This window comes from Daphnia magna, linkage group LG1, assembly GCF_020631705.1.
Source record: "Daphnia magna isolate NIES linkage group LG1, ASM2063170v1.1, whole genome shotgun sequence".
Classification (NCBI taxonomy): Eukaryota; Metazoa; Arthropoda; class Branchiopoda; order Diplostraca; family Daphniidae; genus Daphnia; species Daphnia magna.
This window is the reverse complement of record NC_059182.1, coordinates 5,112,128-5,138,650: the sequence shown is the minus strand read 5'-3', so window position 1 is coordinate 5,138,650 and position 26,523 is coordinate 5,112,128. Positions and strand designations below refer to the sequence as shown.

Below are 26,523 nucleotides of genomic sequence, written 5' to 3'. Positions count from 1 at the left end.
CAAGGGGGCAGATGTTGCACTGTAACTAGCGCGATGTCGTCATGCCGACGTCATGTATCCGATAAGCTACGCGAGCAAATGGATATGTTCATAGTCCACCGGACGACCATCCTCCATATAGATTCACGCCTTTTGATTATTCTAAAAAATGTTTAATTATCAAAGAAAAACATACCACTGTATTCTTTAATCAACTGGGGGAGATCTAGTACGCTATCTTCCTTTTCCAAATTTGTGAATTATTTTAATGCGCTATATGACGTCTTTTGCTGCTAAAGAAAATTCTATTTTGGTTCCTGCTATGCAAAGATCTGAACTGTTTTGACGGTAGGCATGGATAAGCATCCATTCGAAAGGACTCATCGTTAACTTGAGTCACTATAGCGCATCATTGAATACCTTTAAGCTTCGTAAGGCTTTGATTCACAGACTGATCATTAACCCATTTACGATGCAAATTAGACAAGATTTGACATTTACGGCTGGATCCGTTTAATAACATGATTATATGTTTTGTATGGTATTTGTTGTAGTTCTGGTCAGACGCAGTGTTTAAATTAAGGGTTTAGCATTGAAAGCATAATGTCGGGTATTTCCATAATCATTTTTGCAATTCCCTGTCAGGGTTAATGCGGTTTCCCAAAATTGAGTCCGGTTGCGTATTTAGTTTTGGAGTTGTTGAAATCAGTTCACTTTGCAATTATTTCAACCAAATTTAACAATTAAAATTTTGTTATGCACGGTTTCATACATATATAATATCTTTTCCTAGATTATTGAATTAGTACATTCTCCGATCTTTTTTCTTGGGGTCTTGCCTATAATTTTATTGTTTTGTAATTAAGTCATTCGGTTTTTCCTTAGCGGACATCTTCTCAAAAGGTATACTTCATTCTACTCTCTAAATTGAGAATTATTTGTAAATATTTTTGTTCCAGATCAGAATCAACTGGATGAAGATGCAGTATTGCACGGCATCACCCATCAGACGTCACCATTCCCAACATCAAAGTGCGCCCACGACATAAGATCGACAACACCTATTCGTCAGATGCAAACAACTGTAAACAAGACCGTCAACATTGCTTATGAAAAGGCCGTTCACGTCATATAACACATTGATTCTTACATAAATTCCAGCATTTTGTTATAAAAAAATTGCATAATAGACACACTGGTCTTTAGACTGTTTGACTTTTCTGTAATATGATCACATAACTGAGAGATCAATTGATTGCTTCTCATTAGTGATACCAATCGTACTTGAATTGCATTGCCTCTTGTTTAGTTCAACTTTTATCCTATATCTGCAAAGTGCAGTGAATTGCCCCTGACTTCGTAAAAGCAGCAACGAACCAAACATTTATTTCGAGCGATATTTTCACCATCATTATCTATTAGTGAAACTAGCAACATGTCCATTATCCACATCTGCTCATGCATATGCGTCATACGTTGATTGGAATTCCAAAACGATTCTTTCAACATAGTATGTTCGTCACAACGAGTAGCAAATTACATCTAGGTGTCATTAACGAATATTAGTGCGACGCATTCGCATGCCCATCTGTTCTGAGCTGCATTTTCTATTTGTATCATAGAAGTCTTGAAAAGGTGCTCATTGACAGCATCACATCTGTGCGTCCCTTTTTTTACTGATGGTAAAACAATGATTAATTTCTTTAGGTTGCAGCAGATAGGCAATATGTCATGTTTATTTAACAAGAGTGCTTATCTTATGAAACTTTACTGTGTGTTAATGAGATAGCGCTTATATAGATAAGCGTTCAGAAGGAAGTCCAAAGCCCTGCATTGCAATTAGTTTGTTGGTGGGTTTACAGGTGAATTGTCAAACCCAGTGTTTCAGTAATATTTGAAAATACTTCCAGCAACAAGTTTTATCGGTAAATCACTGGAAAATTTCGTGTTTTATTTGGTTAAAATTAATTAAATATTGTATTGGTTAAATTCAGAAATGAGCTCGATCAACAAGGCGCAGTACTCCCAGTACGTCATAATTAACCAACCCTGGTATCATGGCGCACCAATTTCCACAACAACATGTTATGCAATCGAAACTGGGACCACCCGATCCCAAACTTCTGTGAGTGCCAGCAAAGAAAACTATTGATTATTATTTTTCTGTCAAAAGTCTGGATAATGCTTAATTATGGAAATATTTTTTATAGCGGATCAATGGATGCCAAAGCTATCGGGAATAAACTGTCCTCCGGGTCTGGAATATTTAACGCAGATTGATCTGATTCTAGTACATCAACAGGTGGGAAATCCTAGAAAGGAGTGAATCGTTTTCTTCCTTAAAGAAAACACGTTATAAATTTTTTTCCGCATTCGCAGTGTTTACTGGTTTCGAAACCAACAACAAGTACGTTGTAAAGAATTCCGTTGGTCAAAAATCTTTTTGCTGCCGAGAATAGCGGTTGCTGCGAGCGTTATTGGTGCAATAACCTTCGTTCTTTGAAATGAATATCCTGGACAATTTCGGTAACGAGGTGATTCATATTCACCGCCCGTTGGCGTAAAGCTGCCTCTATCCATGCTGCCTGCAGGCCAGAATCGATTTAGTTTCATAATTTTCATTGTCATAAAGAACTCTTTCGATGGCAGAAAATGGATATTATCGGCGCCGCCTGGTAACGTAATCGGCACCATTGAGCAAGAATGGTCTATTTTACCAAAATTTAAAGTGAAGGACATTTCTGGTGATGTTATTCTTGGTCAGGATTGAGGTAGGTACAATTCAAATGAGAGCAACTAAACGTTATTCTTAGAATTACTGATAAAAAGATTAATTTCCTAATGAATGAAAACAAAGAATGATTGTCATTTTTGTTAACAATTAGGGACCTTTATTCCCTTTGCAGTTGCTGTGGTACTGACGTTAATTTTGAGGTAAAATAATCTTTTTTTGAAGAATGGTGAATAGATGACCTACTATAGTCTTTTGCTGTAGATATTTTCCAGAGATGGGAGTCAAAAGGGTTGGAAAATTTCGAAACAATGGACCGGTCTGTTAAGAGAAATGGTTACGGACGCTGACGTTTTCGGTATTAGAAAATCTTACGTATAGCCTACGCTTAAAAAAAAAAAAAAAGTTTTATCCTTATCTTAAATGATTTATGTAGGTATCAATTTCCCAATGGATTTAGATGTGAAGATGAAAGCGGTTTTATTAAGTGCATGTTTCATTATCGTAAAGTATATTTACTTTTTCCCGGCTTAAGAATATCCGTGATGGCCTCTTACATTTTTTCATATATTTTCAGGATTTCATGTACTTTGAAGACAAGCAAAACAGCCATAACGACTAACAGTACAGAATAGTGGACGTTCACACTTTGTCATTAGGTATCTTCATAAGAAACTTTCCGCCCATCTCGTAATATTGGAGGCTTAAAATTCAAAGGAATTTATAAAGATATGCAATGCGTTGCAATGCAAATCAAGGCTTTTTCAAATAGAATTATTTTGGTATTCTTTGATGACACTTTATTGTTTAATTTCGTCTTCTAGCAATTCAAATGGCTAAAAAATCATGAATACCTGTGTCATTAATTAGTTCAGTTTACTTTTAACTCGGGCTGTTCACCACATCATTCAGGTATCCTCTTACAACTAAGCCATCGACGTAAGGTGTAGCTCTTATAATAATACTAAGAACCAGTGGGCATTGGGGAGCAATTTCAGCCTTGCGAACTGTTTCCAAGTAAGAATGAACCTTCCATTGAAAATAAAATAAAGTCGTGCACCTAGACCAGTTGATCCAATAATACTGACAATTGATCATTCAAGCTTCAATATATTTCTGATTGAACAATTAAGTATTCTTCGCGCGGAACTCCGCTCCAACAACTTTTAGAACAAGTAAAGACTAACACTGTGCCTAATTCCACAGGTTTGCAATCGCCAGTCGAGTCTTTTATAGTCAAAAGTTGACTAAGATGTGGCATCAATTGCATCTCAAAGACAAGAGCGGCATTGCAATGCCTGCACTTCGAAATTGTCGAGTCTTCTTTCGTTAACTGCTTGAGTAAAAGTGGGTTACTTGCTCCACGGTTGTAGCGGATTAACTGCTCAGGACAAGACTGTACTTGGGTGATAAATTTATGAACCACTCGATCTCCGTGACTGGGAGGAACTTTCTCGCATGCTTCATCTACCCGGCCTGGGGTGATTTTATTGCTCTTCTGCAAATTCTTCCAATCACAGTTTTCTCGGCGTTGATACTCTTCCCAAAGTTCTTTTGCTCGCTGATCCAGTTTTTCATCAGAAAGAACAGCTGCTTGACACTCTTCATTAACATTGAGATAAAAGCTTGAAAACTTTAATCCAGCAGGGTCTAAAATAGGAGCAGATGATGGTGCAAGCAATGCTCTAATATCAACTGTTGGCTGAGACGGAAGATCATCTGGCACAACAGACTCATCACCACCTTCCACTTCCGCTGAAGGAATAGTTATATGATCACATGTGTCTAAACTCTTTGATGATGCAAATTTTGATGGCTTAGAATCCACATCCTTAATTGTTAAAGTGCTAATACCACTATGTAAAGACATAGTAGCCTGAGGTTCACTTCTGCCATGGTCATTTGGGGGTCTCCACTATCAGCCTCCATGTCTTCCTCATCACCCCAATCGTCAGCATCATTAATCCAAGAAGTAGTCAATGCAGTAGTTATTGGTTGCAGTTTATCACAAGGAAAAGTGATTGAAGTATCAACTGTTTCATCACGTATACAAACCTACCCTTCATTTTCTGCTGACACTGGGGGTGCAAGCAACAAAATTGGTATAATGTTCTGTGATTCAGAGATTCATTAAGAGGTGCATAAATTTGAACAGCAAGCAGCATCTGCTTATTACACAATTTACACACAGGATTTGAATGATTCCCACTTGCCCAATTCTAGAAAGACCAGAAACTGTTACTAACATGAATCTTAAAAACATTTTTTTAAGATTACTGGTTTACTGCCAACCTTGTTGACTTTGAAATCGATGAGTCTCTCTTCGTCTTTGCCAATTGGCTCGTCTTCCATACCCAATAAGAATGCCATTTTTTAGTAAAATTCTGTTATTTTGGTTTTCTGTTAAGACATTTGTGATTTGAACAAAAACGTGATAAATTTCATAGCAGAATAATAAAGGTGTATGCTAAACAGTATCTCGAGGGTCTTCACGAAATCGAATGCCGGAATCGTTATTTCTTATATTATCAAGTTCGGTTTTACAAATCATTACCAAAAGAAATCGACAATTATAGAGTAGTAGAACAAAGTAATAAGGAAGTGGTTCTGTAACGGGGCGTGCACTCAATGATGGATGACGAAAGTGACCTTATGACCTACAAAATGCGCACGCGCTTGCCGCTTACGGGCTTATGTATAATCACTACCAGTGTTTTAAATGGCCATCTCCAGCCAGAAGAAGAACACAAGAAAAAGGAAGGGAAAACAGGAGAGAGAAACCTGGTTTGAATACATACAGTAAGGTTACCACAAAGCGGACAAAACTCACGAAAAAGTTTCAGTCTCAACTCGGACAATGATGAAAACAGATCTGGTTGCAGCAATTGTGCGCCTCTGGAACGTTTTCCAGTGGTCTATTATTTTCGCGTCCGTGGCGGAAACAATTGCTACTTGTCCCGATTCACGTTTAATTGCACCGTGTCAATGCCAAACCGAAAATAATGTTGTCTCAATGGTTTGTGCTAATTTACAAAGTGTTCAGCAATTGATGAAAATCTTTGAGCCACCTTTCCCTGTTAACCAACTGTGGCATTTGATTTGCAAAGCACAGTCATCTGGATGACTTGGAGGCCAATTTGCTGGGTGACAAATCCTTTGCTGTTATTCTATTTCAAAACAAATACTGGCGTGAGCAAATTATGCCTCACGCGTTTGCCGCGTCGGTTGAACGACTTCGTGTTCTCACTCTTGATTCGTCGCCATCACTCGGGGTACTTTCCGTTCAGGGAATTGCTGATTTGGAAAATCTTGTCGATTTCGAAGTTACGGCCAGTATCGACCAGTTAATAGTATGTTATATAACCTCTTTTTCTTAGATGTGATGTATAAACTATCACAGTTTTTGCTTTGCATAGGATTTTCCTCTTTACCGAATTTGCAGTACCTACATCTATATGGCAATAGGTTCTCCAATCCTCCCAGTCTACCCCACCTACCGAAATTACATTCTCTTTGGTTGAATTCTGGCAAACTGGTTGCTCTAAAACCCTTGATCTAACTTTTTTGCCCAGTTTGAGAAAAATTGTCCTTTTTGGGAACCAATTGCGACAGCTAGACGAAGGAGACTTACATTTCCAATCTCCTCGAGTTGGATCTTATAGACTTGAGCGACAACGATCTGAGTGGTGGTATTCATCCAAGTGCTATAAAAGGTAGGAAAACTACATATCCTTTCTTGTGCTGGGCGGATTTAATTAACCCTTCCTACGTTCTACGTTCTACTTAGGAATCAGCTTCAATACGATAATTGATTTGAAGAAAACCAATCTCACGCAACTTGAAGAAGCTACATTTCGGCCGATTCTTAGTGTACTCGCACGTGGCGCCGGACATGTACAACTCCATGGTAAACTGTACCAGCTTAAATGTTTCATCGGTGTTCGTAATTCTTGATTTACTTCTTCCTATAGGCACTATGCTGCAATGCGATTGTCACTCTTTTGGTTGGCTTCTGCAGGAACCAAAGTTAATGGCCAAAATCTCACAAACTTCAAAATGTTCGGACGGCGTAAACATCCATTTTAAGACTAGCCGCCTACAGTGTCTTTCCAATGAAACGATAGCCGACGCGACCAGTAAGCAGTAAGCAAGCACTAAGCAGTAAAGTTACAAGTTACAACGCATTAATTAAAAATTAACGTATCGTAAAATATATAAATTTTCATCGATTGTGAAATAAATGAATTACAATAATATATACGTACATTATACAATAAACGAATATTTGCAGAAAAAAATAAAAAAACAAAATTTAATGAAAACGTGGTTGTCAGAAAGGGCTACTTTACCCGTAGTAGTATCGATGTGTGTGGTCTTTTAAAAACAAGTGAGGTGTCCTTGGTCCCTTGTTGCGTCTTTTTCAATGCCAAGAGTACCAGTGTAAGCTTTAAAGGTTCCTTGAAAATGTCAGTCATGTTGGATTAGCTAAAAATATCAAGATTTTGTGTGCTCGTTGCTGAAGAAATGCAACTTTAATAACTGCAAATGATGCAATCGTTGCTGCTTTTTTGTTGAGTGGTGAAGAATATTGACCTTCAATGGCGAGTGGAAAATGAAGCTGGTAGTCGTAGCCTTTCTTCTGTCGATCGACATAGCTGTTGCAAGACCAAAATCTAGTAGCACTGAGGGAGGAATAGTTCTAAATGACATACCATCAAGCTCAGGCTCTAGGCCAAGGATTGAACAGCCTTACCTAAGGCATGCCTTAACAAGTGATCTTAGGAGGCCTGAAGGGCAGGACTTTGTCGGAAAACAGCAAAATGTCAGCCTATCAAAACTAACATTTGCTTGACAACAAAATTACCTTATTCGCAAAACATCTCTGGAACTGGTTACTGATTCACATACCCAAGATGATGTTCAGGTTTGACAGCATTACTAGCATATTCTTCTGCAACTACATTACTACATTTTGTGTTTCTTTTTCCCTCACAGGATAAACTTATGTTTTGGCAGAATCTGAAAAGTGTCCCTAAGTGCTGGGCTGTGATTCAGCCTTTTTATGTGCACTCTACATGCCCAGGTGTGAAAATGGCACAGTGGAACTTCCTCTCAGGTATAAAGAGAAATAGTTCAATATTGTGCAAACACAACATAAAATGATTGTTTTCTAAACAGGAAATGTGCAAAGTTATACGGAATCCTTGTCGAATTGTGGAGCTAGAACAAAGGGGAGGCTGGCCAGATTTCATGAGATGTGAAGACACTGAGAAATTCCCTTCAGGTTGTAAGGTCTGTTTCAAATTAGCATTGGGTTCCTTTCATTGACACTAAGACTTATTTTCTGTTGAAGAATGAGGTGAGAGAATTGAAGTTCAACATTACTCCAAAGTGTCAATCGCCTTTGGTAGAAACAGACAATAGTCTGGCCTATGTTGAAGGTGTCGATGGGTGCGGGCTTCCTTGCAATTCTCCTCTTTTCACAAAAGAAGAGCACGAACAGGTTCAGCGATTCACACAGACCCTTGTCGCCATGTGTCTCACCACCAATTTGTTCGCTGTGGTAAGATGATGAACGCGTTAATTCGGTTACTGTCGTTTAAACCAATTGCTTTGATCATTACATGTGCAGTTTACTTTCCTCATTGATTGGCGCTCCGCTTCACGCTATCCAGCCGTTATCATTTTTTACATGAACGTTTGCTTTGCTGCGGCTTGTATTGGCTGGATTGCTCAGTATATTCCAAGTGCAAGGCAAGATATCATTTGCAGAAAAGATGGCACAGCCCGTGTATCCGAACCAAGAACAATGTTAACTCATCTCAAGCATTATTTTGTAATACTACCTTAGTTGATTTTATGCTTTATGATTTCGTTTGGTAAATTTTTGTTTTCGTTTCAGTGGTGGAGAAACACTGTCTTGTGTTGTTATATTCATCTTAATCTATTACTTTCTGGCGTTGTGTTTGGTTTGTCATGCTAGCCTATTCGTGGTTCGTCAGCTTCCAAGCCCTTGGTAGAGTTTTTGTTTTTTTGTTTTTGTTTTTCAAAGCCTTCCTAATTTCCCAACTGGAAAATATTGAAGACAACTAAATGGCATTTTTGAAATGGTGTTTAGGTAAAATCCGTGAAAAAGTCAGCTCAAAAGCGGCTTACTTCCACTTGGTTTCCTGGTCGATTCCGCTAGTTCTTACAATCACGTGCATGGCGCTAGCTCAGGTTTGGCAATCATCTAAATGTGACATTCTTTAAAGGCTTTATTACAATTTGTTCTCTCCCTATTTCTTTTAATGCAGGTTGAAGCACAGAGTCCACATGGAATTTGTTTTGTGGCCAACAGCAATGTAGTACGATCTGGCTTTGTACTGGCCCCTGTGTTAATTCTGCTTTTCGTTGGTCATGTTTTCCTCACCGTGGCCTCCTTATCCTGATTCGCCTTAAGCTGGGCAGTGCTGCCTCCATCTCTGCTTCTGCTAATTCGAAATTACGCAATACCATCGTCCGCCTCGCCTCATTCTCCATTTCCATCATTGGTTCCGTGGTACTGACCTTCGTTTGCCACATTTATGAGTTTGAAAGAAGAAGCCAATGGAAAACTTCATTTCGATCCTACATGGTGTAAGTAATTTTGATATTAAAACCTTAAAAATTCTGAATTAGATTGGATCTAATTATAACCAATAGGTCTTATCCGAAGCTAGTTTTAATTAGACATAAATTATTTTTCTGCGAAAAGTACTACGCGGAGTAAGAATAAAAAAAAAGTAATAGAATAAGACTGTACAGTATTTCTTTTTTAATGAAAGGCAGAACATAAGTGCCTTGCCTTTTATAGCGAAATGTAAAATTTAACGAGCTTGAACACAATGACTTACACATAGGAAGAACGGCAGTAAAGGGAAGACGTCTGCTCCTAGCCCTTCTTTCTCTGTAACATTTATTTATGGTGGTATCATTGCAACACCTAGGGTTGTGCAATCACAGTTACTGTTATAATTTTTCGTGAGGAAATGGGTGTGAGATCATTAGATTAAATTTTGCTTTCCTATTACTAAGTTCCTGGTGGTTGAAAACTGCTCTTTTTCCCTACATTGCAAAGACAGTTTACAAGAAAATGAAAGCGTTTGTGAAATGTCTACATTGAAACTAATCCGCCTACGGTTTCCGACGCATTAGTGGAATTTAGCGAGTAATGTATTGATCGCCAAGAAGTCATTCTTGCTTCTATATCACAGAGTTGACATATTTTAAACGGGGCCTTCGTTTAATTATTTCTCCTTTTGTCTGATGCATTATTAATGAGCGATAAAACGCAAATGCATTAGAATCAAATGCTTTACATCTTTTTCAATCATTGCAGTTGCTTGGCGAATCAAAACACGTCTAGAATCCAGAACCAAGGCCTCAGCCGATGACTGTGAATTAGAATCTCGACCAAGTATGACCATCACCCAAGTCCATCTGATTGCCGTCTTTGGAGCTGGAGTAGCCGTTTCATCGTGGGTTTGGACGAAAGCTTCCGTCCTTGCTTGGCGGAGATGGTATCGAAGGTACTGCGTCAAAATAGAATGGCTGATGATTCATGTAAGAATCAAATCTCCGATTTTCGTGTGATGGCTTATCTTAAGCTCCGACAGACATTTGATTCGTAGCAAAGATATACATTTGTTGTTTACTTTAGGGATTTTGGTTGTGTGTAAACATGAATGTTATTTTCAGGACGTTCGATAAGAGACCGCTGGATGAACGTGTACGCATTCGCAAACACAAAATTATTGCCCAAGCATTTGCAAAGCGTAGGGATCTAAATCACATGGGCCGGATGTCCATCAGTATACACAGCACCCATGATGATCCAGTTGGGTTCGGCAACCTTGACTCAATAGCGCCGCTTCCAACGACGTCAGTTCTGCATGGGCTGCTGCTATTCCGAAATTCGTCACGCGGCGTGGAGCTATCGTTGGCGCGGCTGGTGCGTTGGCCTGCGACGCAATTCACTGGATTCGGAAATAAGCATGAGCGCCGTTCGTCGTATTTCTGTCGAATCGAGAGCCAGTCAGTCTCGTCGCCATTCATTTGATTCACAATATTCGGTGCACTCTCAACAAACAACGGATTTGGAGCGACTGACAAGATTGCACTTCGCCATGGCGGCCGAAAACGTAATAACATGCTTCGTGGTGGACGAAAATGGCGCTGAGACGTCGGGGTAGCATTACATCTCAAGCCAGTTCAAAAGGATCGCAAATCTTGCCAGCTATTACAAAACTAGCGCTCAGGAATCGACGGGGCAGCATCACTTCATTGGCCAGCTCAAAGGGATCGCAAATCTTGCCAGCTATTACGAAACGCAAGAATCAATTGCTCCTCTCGGTGCAACCGGAGCGACTGTTGTTCAGATTCAAACCAATGACAAGCGGCAATCATCGCAAGTAGATCTGGAAAGAATTGAACGCTTTTCGCTCAACTTGCCAGGCGATGGAAGTAGCGACGACAGTGACATCGATAATGGCGAATCGTGCAAAATTACTGCAGCGCCCGTCACACAATCGACCCAAACTACCGTCGCGTGGAACGTGGCCACACAGACATCGCCCAGTTTATCGACGCTTCGACCCATTTCTCTCAAGATTGCTAAACCAACAACGCAGTCCGTATCGAAAGGAACACAGGTGACTTCATCTTCTTCATCATCACCGTCATCCTCTGCATCCACTTCGCCAGTCGTCCGTAAATCGTTACCGAAACCGTCGACAACGATTACGACCAATGTCTCGAGCCCAAAGTGCCACAGAGAGCGCGGGCAAGCTGATGGCTCGCCTAATGGAAGCCCTTCAGACTTGTCGGGGCATGTATCGGCAAGCTTGCATGGTCTAAGCTCACTGTCCCAATCATTGCTCGATTATTTACTCCCATAAAAATCAGTCTGAAAAGAAATCCGATGATAGGCAGCTCAATGGTTCAAAGGGCAGGTAATTATTGTTTCCTTATTTTTTCTTCTTGATTAAAATAAAAAAGTAATTTTGATAAGTGATTTCAGTTCCAGGTCTAACAGGAATAGGAAGGCCCGTTCACGTGGCGTAGAAGCTATTGAATTAGACCGTTCCTCCATCGCCCGTCTTCTCGAAAAGTTGCGAGAGGAGGATCACAAAGCGGCAGTTGAAGCGGCAAATGCAGCTGCTATCGATTCGGACGAGCGCCCAAAACGTTCCTACGACAGGCGACATCGCGTCGAACGTAACCGTCGCTCTCAATCTGAACGACACGACGGCAACGAAATCGAATTAGATTGCCTGCTAAGCTCCAAAAATTCCAATCGGTCCGATCGATCTAGGAAATCAGACAGCCGTCGGTCGCGTTCAAAGCAAGAAACGGTTGTCAATGATGATGATATATCATAACGATCAAATCCATTTTACTCTGACCTGTCTATTCAGTTTTACTTTTTCCTATTTTCGACTTTTTATTTTATTTCGCCGTACTCGAACATGACAACCGTTTCTTTTAATGACCGTAAAAAAAAAAGTTATGACTTCTATAGCAGAAGGTGAATCTCATGCAGCTAAAATCAATCAATCAGGTAATATGAGTCCCTTCGCTGCCTTTCTCCAGACTTTTTAATTCCATGTATTCTTCCACTCTATGAATCGTTTTAACTTTATTGAATGAGATCTCTTCTTGACTAGAGTGTGTCAATAAATGTGAGTGCCATTTAAAATGAACAGGTATTGGTTCAGCGATGCCTCCGCATGTGCAAGGAACGGTGGTAAATCTTCGCCAGCCACGTAAGTTTTCTGTTCTATTTTTCACTCACCTTTAACGTCTTGAAAGTGTTACACAAGACTTCAAAGCTCATCCTTGTTGATATCAACGTTATGGTTGTCTGTTCAATGCCAACTTGTTGCCCAAACTTTTGAGCAACACGACAGACCGATGGATCGCCACCTGTTTCCATCTCCGTCGATCCGTCTTGTTATATTCACTATGTCGAATGCTGCTCGTTCCTGTTGGCTGCGAAAGGTTCACTTTCCAACACGTTTAAGAGTCATGGGATGTCGTGAAGCTTTCTCGTTTCATGCTGTGTCGGCATCGTAAAGGTAGTGTAAGTACTAGAGTCCATCGGACGGATTCCAAACTCTCCGATCGTCAACAAACACCCATACCAAAACTTGGCAAACAACACCCTGCTTTTGCCAAATAAGCCCATCTTTTGTTTGCAATTGACGCGCGCTTCACTCTTTAATGTGGAACAGCGCCGCCATTGTTCTTCAGTTAACGATTGGCTTCTGTTTTTTCTCGCTAGCATGGTATGCGGAGTTGATATTACGTCATTGCAATGTAACAGCTCAACAAGCAACGCTCTTTCGTAGTCCGCTGCGTGGGGATCGTCCGCCAAATGCTCTAGATTCTCTAAAGCACATTCCAGAATCCTGTTGGTGAAACTTTGATACTTTGATTGTCGCAATGGCGATGCCGCTGAACAATAACACTGTACTAGTTATATTAGCTTCTGTTCGTTCACCCTTGACTGGCATTTCCAAATGCATTCCACTTTCTTTAATGCCAAAACACGTTAAAGGCATTTGCATATGCGTAAAAGAATGTTTTGTTTATTTGTCGCTGATTCTTGCCATTTTTGTAGTTGGAAAAAAATACCCTCTTCATTCACGGTTCAATTTCTCCCAGGTAGATGAGCTTGTCACTGGCACCAGAGGCAACCACGAGTGTCAAATACGGAAATTAGTTTGATGTTGGATGAAATTTGGAATGTGTAAAAATACCAATTGGTCCTCTTAGGATGAAAAACTACATCGTTGACGCTTCCGTTGTGACCAGGCAATTTATAAATAATACGTCGGATGTTGTATCCCAAATATAAACAAATCGGTCTGCAGAGCCAGCGGAAATTTTGTTTCCATCGGGCGACCAAGAGCAACGAAGCAAGTTCTAAAATTGTAAGAAAAATTTAGAAAATATTCCTCAAATAATGAAAAAAAATAATAATAATTTCTTACCTTTTCAAAATTGTGAGCATGACCAACCATCATTTTGATACAACGCCTTGAGGAGCGAAAGGTCTAATGTCCCAAACTCGTAAAGAGTTGTCCATTGAGTTTGACAGTACGTAAGATCCATCAGGGCTTAAAGCTAAGCCAGTCACGGTGTCTGAATGGCCCTTCAACGAGTATAGAAGAGCGTTTTTCCCGAGATCCCATACCTATAAAAAAAAAAACTTGTATGATTTACCATCTGTCCACAAATCAAAGATAATTAGCTCAAGGACAAGATGAGTAGAAGTTTTTACACCACCCACGAAGGACTGTTCTACTTTCCAAGCTCAAATATAATGATAGATATCGCAAACGAAAACCCATGACGGGATAAAAGATAATCCGTGCAGAACGAGTGGCATGTATCTGCTAAAAAATAATTATCTTTGGGTGTAAAACTTGTCTGAGGATGATTCTTACCTTAACGTCGTTGTCGATTCCTGCAGAAATGACTTGTTCAGCAGTGTCATTAAAGGTGACTGAGGCTACTTGGTAAGAATTGTCCAAAGATACTGTCTCTGTTCTTTCCTTGATCCCAGACTTTGATATTGCAATCATCTGAGGCACTGCAGAGCAAAGGAGGTTCCTCTTCGGGCAGGATGGATAGCATTGACAAATGAAGAATGACCTAGTAATATTCAAATACAATTACCCATTGAGTAAAAAACATATCAAAATTATACCTTTTAATTTTTTTATCTTGGCTCCAGTTCTGGTGTCCCACAAACATATTGTTTTGTCAGTGCTAGCAGTGTAAATGGTATCACCATCGGTGGACAGCTGGAGATCCATTATTGCTCCAGTGTGACCAGAAAGAACAGCAAAATTTTCACACTCTCCATATACATTCCATAAAACTATTTAACAGAAAAGGTTAGTTTTCAGTAGGAAAACTCATATAAAATTCCCCTGTGACACTTACATATTTGTCTATCAAACCCAGCGGAAACCAAAACTGACCATCAGGATGGAATTTCAAACTAAAGATATCTCCTGGATGTCCTGCAAGAAGCATAATGGGTGCCATGAGGCTTGATGTTCTGTTGACTCTAGATATACAAACCTAAATGTTACTATTGGTTTGCATCATTCACAACAAAACATGCTTCCTGTTGCTGAGAAGCATGTGGTTAAAACATTAAGGTTAATTTCATAACACATAACAGATCTTTGCAAAGTTTTAGGAGAAATATTAATAAATCAAACCTGCTGCAGAGCCACTTGACCTGACGTGGCTAATACCAGTTCATTATTACTGGGATTGTTTACTGAAACAAGCGCCATTTCCTGGCTTCTGAAGTCAAAGTATTTTCAAGTTATGATTTGTGAGTATAATTGTGACAATTCGTTGGATGGTATCCTCGGCCAAGTAAGAAGCCTCTTCTCATTTCAGAAGAATGTGTGCTGCAGGCGAACAGAGCAGAGCAGGAGCCAGGAGGCGGAGGCCTGCAGTCGGAGTTTGAGAGATGGAGAGTTTCGACTTTGGAGACTTGAAGTTGAAGTTTGGACTTTGGAGAAAATAAAAAAAAAAAAAATAAAACAGATGAAATGAGAAAACTGCCTCTCTAACAGTGGTATATCGCCTCAAGAATTTTTGGAACCCTTTCATTTTGTTTTGAGAAAAGAAGTTGTAACCTTAGGAATTTCATGAACACCCGCGCAGTCTCTCCGGAAAACAATGGGTGTTATTGGGCCCGGAAAGGCAAACCCACGATCGTAAAAAGAAAGGAGTGTTAGAAGGAGGGAGAAACAACAAACATTAATTTTCCCTCGGATATTTTCTTAGTTTTTGTGTTCCTGTGACTATACTAGTATCGAGGACCTTCTAGGTTTTTAACACCCGACGGAAAATGACTTCACCAGTACATGTGAGTTTGTCTGGTCTTTTTGTCCACAAAAATTCCATGACGGATCGCCAAACCAACCACGGCGCAGTCGACATGAAGATATTTTAAGCGCTGAATCCCTGACCCAAATTGAGTCATTCATTTTTCTCGACATGATGAGGAAATAATGAGATTAATTTTTCTTTCCTTTTTCCGCAAAGTGGTTTTTGTTCATCCCTGTAGTTTTCTTATTCCCAGAAGCCAGAACAAGTCCTTCCTCCTTCGTTCCTGTTTCATGGTTCATGGAAAGTGGGGGAGCTAGAAAGTTGCCGACAGATGGCAGGGGAGAGCGAATGGCGGAGCGACACAAAGAAACCCAAGGACAATCTAGTTCAGTTGAATTTCAATGGCGACCGTCAGCTGGTGTGTTTGAGATAGCTGGGCGTGAGTTTGGATCTTTAATCCTTTTCGGCCTTTGGTTACATCGAGAAGTGCATCTCGCAATTTAGCCAATTACGGCAGCACGCTCTTTGTTCTGTTGATATTGCATTCCGTCCCGAATCTACGTCGTCATTGATTCATTTCTTTCAGTGTGTGGTTGTGTGAGCGCCTGTGTGGAGAGAAGAAGTGTGAAGAAAGAAAAATGCACAGCCTGACCTGAGCATCACCGTCTGTGACTAGAAAATTAGAAAAACGGACATTAAGGAATACCAATCCTAATTTATTCTAAAACGTTCTCGAGTTTTGTATTTAAATAACACGAATCTTGGAAGAAACTTTAGTAACGGATATCCGGCTCTTAAAAAAATAAAAATCTCTCCACCCTCTCACACTTAAGGCAAACACACACTCTCAGGAAACAAGAAAAAATGAATCCTAGAATACATATGGCGATTTTCATCGCTCTTTGGCTGCAAGTTCAGTTAGCAGTAGCATCAACAGTGCAACATCGGTTGCCAAGGTAAGAAATGCCATCACTTTTTATTGATCTTTCACACATCTGGACTCTCATGAAGATGCACGCCCACATCTTGATATCACACATGCTGTTGTGGCCTACAATTTTTTGAACGTTTTCATTCGAGCAATTACGCCGTAGAAATAATACTTTGTGTAAATGCTATTGCCATATTTTTCTACTTTTTGTTTTTCTGTGTATTTAAAACATTTCGGTTAAGTTGTTTGTGTTTGTTCCGGGTCCGTTGATGACATTAGCATCAACACCATTGAGAGGGGATTCCCATGAGCCGCTCAGGAAAATATGGCGTCTGATGTTCAAATCAAGACATTCCCGTGCGCTCCAATCCCCAGCAGTTTTAAAAAGTAATAACAACAGTCTAGAAAAATATAGACAAAATTCATTATAGCAGATATAGTGAAAATCTGTTTTTCTCGAATAAGGGAAGAAAAGACCCAAATTTGCATTAAATGACCTCGGTCGAACATAAGCTCTCGCTTAACCTGAAGTTACACGAACGAACGTCCTTTTCTAGTAATCTAGGCCAATGGAGGTCTCAAGGATTTTTCCTAGCCAAAAGAAAAAAACGACAATAAAAAGAAAACAAATGAAGAAAGAAGCTTTAGTCAAGGATTAGTCGATGATTTATTCATTTGAATTTATTTTCGTCTTGTGTGGATCTGTCGTCATCTTTTTTTTCATGCCCCAATTTGAAATTCCTGTTGTGGAGCTTTTAAAATGCAAATGAATTATATAATGACATTTAATCTTCTTGGTAATATTGCAGCAGCAAGTGAGTGGGCTCAATCTAAAAGCTCTGGACGATTTGTACATTGACGATGAAGGTGACGACGATATTCAGCTGGCGGATGAAGCTTCCGGATTAGGTCCCTTGAAACCGGGTAAGAAAATATCGGATGAGCTAGCTCTTGTTGTTTCAGCCTACTACGATGTGTGTTTCATTTTCTCCCTCTCTCCTCTTGAAAATAAGTTTCGATATGAACATCTTGAATGGTTTATTGTTTCAGCCCTCGGGGTGGAAGACGAAGAAGAAGAGGAAGAAGAGGAGGAGGAAGAAGAAGAAGAAGAAGTGGAGGAATACGACGACAACCCTGCGCCGGTAGAGGCAGCCAAAAAGGCCAAGGACGCCGGAACTATGGCTGCCACCACCACAAACATGGGCAGCAGTAACAAAAACATGACGACGGGTATCAACGTCGACTACAAGGATGACGTGGTGGTACCACCCAAAGTGAGTCCCGTTGCGGCATCGCCGTCGATGGGTAAACCTCCGTCGTCAGCCACCGTAGACGATGACGAAGACGATGATAATTTTGATGGTTCCGGCGGATCGGGTGCTGGAACTGGATCAAACGTCGATGAGGAGAACGAAGAAGACGAAGAAGACTATGATGATACTGCGACAGATGAGGATGTTAACGCTGGCATCGACCTCGGTTCGGTCATTACGGAACCGGTGCCAAAACAACGATGAAGCCCGAAAAGAAGCCCGAAGTGGTGGTTGTCGCACCACCCACCTCTCCGACCAAGGCGCCAAAGGAGACTACCCAGGCTCCTTCGTCTCCACCACCGTCCGGTGGTCGAGATGAGAACCAGCTTCCGGCCGAGCCGATGACAACACCATCGCCAAGGCCCGTGGATCCATCTCAGGGCTCTCCGGATGGCAACCGAGGCAATAATGATGTTCAGATTCTCGATCACAAGCCAGATGAGCGTCAGGCTTCATTCTTCGCTCAGCCTGGAATACTCGCCGGTAAGTTTATTAAACACAAAACAGATAAGGCGGCCCCTATTCTTCGTACCTTTTTTTTTTTTTTTTTTGTTTTTTTTTTTGTTTCTTTCATATCTTTTGTTTGTGTGTGCGCGCCCCCTTTTTTGTTGTTGTTTTCTTCTGTCGGGTTTTTTCTTTATTCTTTAAGGGAGGGCTGCTGGTCGAGTCCCTAGTGTAATCTGGCCAGTTGTTGCCACCATTTGCTAGTTTTTCTATCATCGAGGGATTTCCACGTCGGTTTCTTTTGATTTTAGATTTTTAACAGACTTGCCCTCCTTTTCTTTGGGTGGTGCGGCCATATGGCCTATCGCACAGGCAGACAAGCGCCAATACATTTGGGAATGTCTATCGTGTGAATGTGCCGCCGCCGTTGTTCTTGATGCTCCTCCACTGACCTCTTCTGATCCGTTTCGTTAAGTCTGATAATCGTGAATGTTTTCTACGTTTGTTTACAGCCGTGATCGGTGGAGCCGTTGTAGGTCTGCTCTGCGCCATTTTGCTCGTCATGTTCATCGTCTACCGCATGCGCAAGAAGGACGAAGGCTCTTACGTTCTCGACGAGCCCAAGCGCAATTCACCCAACTCGAATCCGTACAATAAAAACAGTCGTGAATTTTACGCTTAATTTAACACGAGGAAAAAAACTATCCCGCCATTCATTTATTTTATTTCATTTGATTTTTTTTCCTTTATTTTATGCTCCCGCAAAATCCAAGCTTCTCATTTTTTTTGTCTAAACCCAAGTTGATTATTTTGAAATTTTTTTAAAGATATCTTGATAATATTGATGAAAAAGAAACACAGCAAAAAGCGAATCAGCGTATTATGTATAGTGCATCGTTGTTACCGCCACGACTAATTATTTCACCATGAATTATTATTTGAATTTTTTTTTACCCTGATCGCATTCCGTATATTTTGACTCAAATTAATCAACTCCGAAGGGAAAGAAAAGAAGAAAAAAAAGTAACACAGAAATGCACTCTTCTATTAATCCTGATGATTCATTACAGAAGATATTTTTCATTTTTTAAGGTGAGAGGCGGGACTCGCCAACTATTTACATCATAATTCACCGGCACCATTTTTTTCTTCCCCTACCTCCCTTTCAGTTTTGTTGTGCCAATCATTTTAAAGTAATATTCAGTATAACCACTCACTGCTTAATTATTATCATATTATCTCTTTCTCTTTTCCTTTTGTTTCTGTTTCTGTTGGAAACACTGCACGGGATATTGTCGCCTAATTCTGTCAAATCGAATTCTTTTCGCGTGTATAAACATAACGAATGGCTCTCCAATATCTTGCGGGAAAAAAGCTTTCTTCTTTTAATCACCATCAAAATCAGGAGAATTATATTTCATTGTATTTTTTTTCTTATTGTATTTTTTTCAACAGTTTGTCCTCATATGCAATAGATCGATAAGCAGATAACAAAAAATTTGAAAACACCTTTTCTGTCGGATGATGTATATCAAGTTTTAAAACCGAAAAATCTTGCGACGTTTTCAGCATTTTTGTGCGTGTGTTTTTCTCTTTTTGTTCAGCATCTGTTCATGTTGCTTTTACAGCATCATTTCTTTCTTCAATTCTCCGTTGTGTCGCCCTCCTCACTTTGGCAATCTATCAGCCGGCGCTGAAAAGACATAAAACATGAGTGCTGTCTTTGCCTTTTTTTTTTTATATTGAATTTTTTTCCCTTTTTTTCCTTTTTTTTTTTTTTTTGAACTTTGTTTCCTCCTGCCCTTTTACCTTTTTGAAATGAAAACAAAATATAAATAAAAAAATTTGTCCTTACAGAAAAAGAAAACGAGAATTTTTCTTCTTTTCTTTAATATTTTTGGATTTTTCTGGGTGGGTGACGCATCGAATGAATAAGGCTCGTGTGTACATCTCCAAAACCAAAAATATACAAGTAGATTGAATCAAGTCGTCTACTATGGCTACTGATTGACCTCCCAAAAAAAGGGCCTGACATCTCGCACAAGCGGCGCAAGTGATTTCGTTACGTCGAGAAGCGTTCATTCTTATTCTTGGAACGTATACGCACAGAATTCCGTACATTAGCCATGTCCTCTTTTTTATTTATAACCTCAAAGACTTCCTTTGGTTAGCCTACCAACATATTTTGACATGGAAAATGACTCACCATTTGATGTCATGGAGAAAGTTAAAAAACAAAAACAAAAAACAAAAAAACAAAAAACAGACGTGAGATCGATGGCGGTTCGTTAGCCGTCAATGTCCTGTTAGTGATATCATTGCCTTTTTTGAAATCCCAAGTAATTTTACTCACATTCGTCTATGTTGAATCTCTGCCTAGACGCGGCCTTGGAGCGGTGGAATAAGGTTCTCTGTTTCGCCAACTGCGTCATTCCTGTCTTCTTCCTTGTTGGTCGAATTTGCATAATCAGAGCGCAACCGGGAGCACAAACATGTCACGCAAGCATGGCGCCAAAAACTCGTCTGTTCCTCATCAACTTAAGACATGTAAGAGATTTCACTATAACGAGGAGCCAAGTAGATCCCGTTATATACGACTTCCCGGGGTGACAATTCCGGCCGGAATTTTCTACAGTTCGACGTGTCCCCACACGCTCGAACGCCTATCAACATATAGGAGGATTCATCTTTTTGGAAGAACGTTGTTTTAAGAAAAAAGGGAATGGCATATTTAAACAAGAAACGAGGTTGATACACATCCAGCCAGTCAACACGCCAACCATGATAACGTGACTGGTAAATTTGTCACGCCACAAAAGACAAGGATAAAGGAAAAAGCAAACCGGACTCTGACAGTTGAGGATGAACTGCCGGTTGCCAACCATCAAGGAAATGGCATCTCTTTTTATCTGTAAACATTCAATATTTTTCGACACGTGGATACAGTTTTTTACCCTTGAAAAAAAGGAAAAGACCACGACCATCATGCATATTGTATTTATGACCAATACCATATAGATACGTTTAAAAGCGAGGTGACGGGCTGGCAGCAGCAGGGCGGCGTCTGTTCAAAACCTTGACTGATTGTCTGTTTGTCAGTCACGCACGTCGTGAATGGTTTCTTCCAAAAGAGGATCGTACCCGTCAGCTATATTTAAACGCGTCTCCAATCAAAAAGAAAACTTTCGCTCCATGTTGAATAACCAGATTTCTGTGCTTCTTCTTCCTTCCCTACATTTCTGTAATCTTTGAATAATTCATTCTTCATTTCATCCTTCTTATTTCTTCAGAAATATCTTCTTCCCTCTTTTTAATCGATGACTGATTGTCGACAGTAGTGAGTGGTATAACTAGTATATTCATAGTAATTTGATGAATCATAATTTAGGTGGTGGTCGGGTTATGCTCCCGGTGAGTATGCATTTCCGAAGTTCCCTTGACACTCGGCGATCGATGAATGTAATCATTCGCCAATCAGGAGATGCGCTTGTCAGAATTGTTGCCTTATTCTTGGGCCGTTCCTCATTTCATGGTATCTACCTTTATACTGCTCCTATTATCAGCGCTTCTTTATTTTGAATGTCGAGAAAGCGTTCCTATATTTAGAAAAAGCCGAGAAAATTTTGGGCGTCGGCCTGACTAGGTGCCCTATGGCGCCCAGCGGACTTGTCTTTCCCAAATAGATGAGCAAAGATGAAAGAGAAAAGCAAAGAAAAAAAAGATGAACATCCGTCGCCTTTCGCTCCTTATCGGAGCCGTTGACTCTGGCTAATCAGTAAAAATAACATGTGGACGAATGAGGCGACGCCAACAACCCTCGGGAGGTGCGAAGTATCGTTGGAACGTTAACCTTTAGTTTTCAAGAGAGGAAGCGAAACCTCCGTCGCCGGAAATCAATTCCTCTTGATTACGTCCCGTAGAGACAATATCTGTCCGATAGCATTAACTATTTTTGTTGATTTCCCATCTGGTCTAACAAGGCATCAAGAAATGCGGATTTTATGTTCAAAATATTTATTTCATAAAGATTTCTTTTTTTTGCCCAGTAATCTCGTGCTTTTATTGGCCGCCAGATGGCAGCATATTCTGGTGATAACAATAATTGGAATTTTTCCGGATAAAAAAATAAGCCTGATAAAATAAACCTAGGGCAATCGGTTTCGCCACGATAAAAAACTAATAATAATTTATCCATTCCATCTTTTTCTTTTGCTCGTGGCCATCTAGCGCTCGAAGTCGTAATTACGTAGGCGTTTATTGTTTTGAATTTAGGTGATGAAATGCATCTCCATGACTCCATCCCAATCAGAAGAAACCCAGGTTGAAGCAAGGTTGAAGCCTCAAACCTCATGAGGGAGAAATAACATTTGGTAGCCCTTCTCAAAAGTGAATCGTTGGTAGCAACCATTCAGGTAATACTGGTAATAGTTTCATAGTTCTTTTCAAAATATTTCTGGCATTGTAGTACAGTGCAATTGAAACATACTAGGGGCCCTCACTCCACTAGGGGCCCTCACTCCGTTCAGGAAGTTCCCGATAGGTACAGCCTGGACGTCAATTCGCCACACAGAAACCCGGAAACCATTTGCTCTTCCGGAAAAACTGACGACTGAGGCTGTGAGTAATCAAGTAGAGCAAGTTAGTTATATCGATGGGCAAACAGTTTGTTTAAGAAACGTTCAAACTGGACGAACTAGTATCAAGTTAAACGTCATCTAGCGGTAGTAAATTACCTTTTGGAAACAAACAAATAAAAAAGAAAGAAGCTCCATCCGGATTTTAAATTATAATAAGTATCTTAATCAGAGTTAGGGGGGAAAAAATAAAAATAAAAAAAAATGAAAAATTGATATAGTTTGGCAACGCTGTGTGAGGTGCAATAGGTGTTACCTTAATACATATGTAGTGCGACCATGTTGACAGCCTCACACGGCCTGTGGAAAACCAGTCCGTTGCCAGGCGACGCACAAAGCCCCGCCTTGAAAACAACTTCGCGGCCTGATTTTTCCCTATCTTCATGACCGACGCGCCATCTCTCGAAAAAAATCTCCCAAAACTTCGAGTCGCTCTTAGATTGCTCCGTGTTCTTTTATCGTTGAGCCGATAATTTACATGACCCCTTCGTTAATCTCCGCGTTATCTCCTCTACAACATGACGTCAAGTTTTGCGCCACAGCATCTAAAATAAGAAAACGTATAAAAAGATACGTACGAGACCCTGAAATCGACTCGAATGGGCCGACTAAACTGCTCCGCACTCCTTTGCCATTCAGCCGATGAAAACGGGGACTCGACCGGGAGCTGCTGCGTTATTTCCTCTACAAAAGGAGACCAATCTCAGCGGCACAGCATCTAAAATAAAAAAACGAACGAAAGATTAGTGTAGACACCCCTGAAATCGCCGCGCCATTAGCGCCATCTCTGGGGTAAAGTCTCAGAAAAAGTGTCGGTCGATCCACCGGTCGTTGTAGAAGGGTAGGGGTGCCTGTATCAGGGGGTTGGGAAATGCGAGTTTTGATAGAATCCCTATCGGGAAATTGAATGAAAATCACGGAAATCAGGTTTATTTTTCTACTAGGGCCCTCACTCCGTTCAGGAAGTTCCCGATAGGGTACGGCCTGGTCGCCAATTTCCCATAATATCTCGGAAACCGTTTGCTCTTCCGGCAAAACAGACCCGTATACATGTCCTATGAGGCGTGCGCTGATCATCAACGCCTTCATCCCGCCTTTCCACTTTTGTCAAAATCGGCCAAAAATGACATCTCTTGAAATTCTCCAAAAATCAGACGGTATAATCGAAATTGAACGCTGATTTCGATTTAGTCATTGGTTTTCCTTTAGACTAGCCGTTTAAAAAATTAACGAAAACAATTCTGTTAGCGCACCAACTTCATTCATGGTTTTTAAAATGTAAATGAAAAATTATAAAACCAATAGAAAAATAAACTGGATTTCCGTGATTTTCATTCAATTCTGAATCTAAATCATGTATTTTAAGCAAAATTTGAAATTTGGCCGAAATGAAAAAGTGGGAAGGGTATAGCCTTCCCACTTTTGTCAAAATCTACCAAAACGACATCTCTTGAAATTCTCCAAAATCACACGGAATAATCGAAATTGAACGCTGATTTCGATTTAGTTATTGGTTTTCTCGTTAAACCAGCCGTTTCAAAAATTAACGAAACAGTGCTGTTAGCGCAACAACTTAATTTAGGGTTTTTAAGGATTAAATCAAAAACTATAAGACCAATAGGAAAATAAACCTGATTTTCGTGATTTTCATTCAATTTTGATTCGAATTCATGTATTTTAAGCAAAATTTGAAATTTGGTGGGAATGAAAAAGCGGGAAGGGTATAGCCTTCCCACTTTTGTCAAAATCTACCAAAAACGACATCTCTTGAAATTCTCCAAAAATCACACGGAATAATCGAAATTGAACGCTGATTTCGATTTAGTTATTGGTTTTCCGTTAAACCAGCCGTTTCAAAAATTAACGAAACAGTGCTGTTAGCGCAACAACTTAATTTAGGGTTTTAAGGATTAAATCAAAAACTATAAGACCAATAGGAAAATAAACCCGATTTTCGTGATTTTCATTCAATTTTGATTCGAATTCATGTATTTTAAGCAAAATTTGAAATTTGGCTAATGAAAAAGTGGGAAGGGTATAGCCTTCCCACTTTTGTCAAAATCTACCAAAAACGACATCTCTTGAAATTCTCCAAAAATCACACGGAATAATCGAAATTGAACGCTGATTTCGATTTAGTTATTGGTTTTCTCGTTAAACCAGCCGTTTCAAAAATTAACGAAACAGTGCTGTTAGCGCAACAACTTAATTTAGGTTTTTAAAAATTAAATCAAAAACTATAAGACCAATAGGAAAATAAACCTGATTTTCGTGATTTTCATTCAATTTTGATTCGAATTCATGTATTTTAAGCAAAATTTGAAATTTGGCTAAATGAAAAAGTGGGAAGGGTATAGCCTTCCCACTTTTGTCAAAATCTACCAAAAACGACATCTCTTGAAATTCTCCAAAAACACGGAATAATCGAAATTGAACGCTGATTTCGATTTAGTTATTGGTTTTCTCGTTAAACCAGCCGTTTCAAAAATTAACGAAACAGTGCTGTTAGCGCAACAACTTAATTTAGGGTTTTAAGGATTAAATCAAAAACTATAAGACCAATAGGAAAATAAACCTGATTTTCGTGATTTTCATTCAATTTTGATTCGAATTCATGTATTTTAAGCAAAATTTGAAATTTGGGCAAGAAAAAGTGGGAAGGGTATAGCCTTCCCACTTTTGTCAAAATCTACCAAAAACGACATCTCTTGAAATTCTCCAAAATCACACGGAATAATCGAAATTGAACGCTGATTTCGATTTAGTGATTGGTTTTCTCGTTAAACCAGCCGTTTCAAAAATTAACGAAACAGTGCTGTTAGCGCAACAACTTAATTTAGGGTTTTGAAAGATTAAATCAAAAACTATAAGACCAATAGGAAAATAAACCTGATTTTCGTGATTTTCATTCAATTTTGATTCGAATTCATGTATTTTAAGCAAAATTTGAAATTTGGCTAAATGAAAAAGTGGGAAGGGTATAGCCTTCCCACTTTTGTCAAAATCTACCAAAACGACATCTCTTGAAATTCTCCAAAATCACACGGAATAATCGAAATTGAACGCTGATTTCGATTTAGTTATTGGTTTTCTCGTTAAACCAGCCGTTTCAAAAATTAACGAAACAGTGCTGTTAGCGCAACAACTTAATTTAGGGTTTTTAAGGATTAAATCAAAAACTATAAGACCAATAGGAAAATAAACCTGATTTTCGTGATTTTCATTCAATTTTGATTCGAATTCATGTATTTTAAGCAAAATTTGAAATTTGGCTAATGAAAAAGTGGGAAGGGTATAGCCTTCCCACTTTTGTCAAAATCTACCAAAAACGACATCTCTTGAAATTCTCCAAAATCACACGGAATAATCGAAATTGAACGCTGATTTCGATTTAGTTATTGGTTTTCTCGTTAAACCAGCCGTTTCAAAAATTAACGAAACAGTGCTGTTAGCGCAACAACTTAATTTAGGGTTTTTAAAGATTAAATCAAAAACTATAAGACCAATAGGAAAATAAACCTGATTTTCGTGATTTTCATTCAATTTTGATTCGAATTCATGTATTTTAAGCAAAATTTGAAATTTGGTTAATGAAAAAGTGGGAAGGGT

At 39.6% G+C, this 26,523-nt stretch overlaps 1 protein-coding gene and 5 pseudogenes across 1 annotated transcript; 4 read left to right on the top strand and 2 right to left on the bottom strand.

Moving 5' to 3' along the window:
- Positions 1 to 2,036: 2,036 nt before the first annotated feature.
- On the top strand, positions 2,037 to 3,505 carry LOC123469348 (annotated as a pseudogene).
- A 295-nt stretch (positions 3,506 to 3,800) lies between these two features.
- LOC123471195 lies at positions 3,801 to 5,284 on the bottom strand (annotated as a pseudogene).
- Positions 5,285 to 5,422: 138 nt separating this feature from the next.
- Positions 5,423 to 6,926, top strand: LOC123471196 (annotated as a pseudogene).
- A 372-nt stretch (positions 6,927 to 7,298) lies between these two features.
- On the top strand, positions 7,299 to 12,428 carry LOC123470174 (annotated as a pseudogene).
- A 1,078-nt stretch (positions 12,429 to 13,506) lies between these two features.
- Positions 13,507 to 14,797, bottom strand: LOC123469353 (annotated as a pseudogene).
- Positions 14,798 to 16,441: 1,644 nt separating this feature from the next.
- On the top strand, positions 16,442 to 20,002 carry LOC123470158 (syndecan-like). Its single transcript, XM_045169953.1, is given in 6 exon segments — positions 16,442 to 16,490; positions 16,493 to 16,548; positions 17,333 to 17,447; positions 17,574 to 18,026; positions 18,029 to 18,319; positions 18,793 to 20,002. Coding segments are annotated over 6 exon segments (1,119 nt in total). The 5' UTR covers positions 16,442 to 16,456; the 3' UTR covers positions 18,963 to 20,002.
- The last annotated feature ends 6,521 nt before the right edge of the window (positions 20,003 to 26,523 follow it).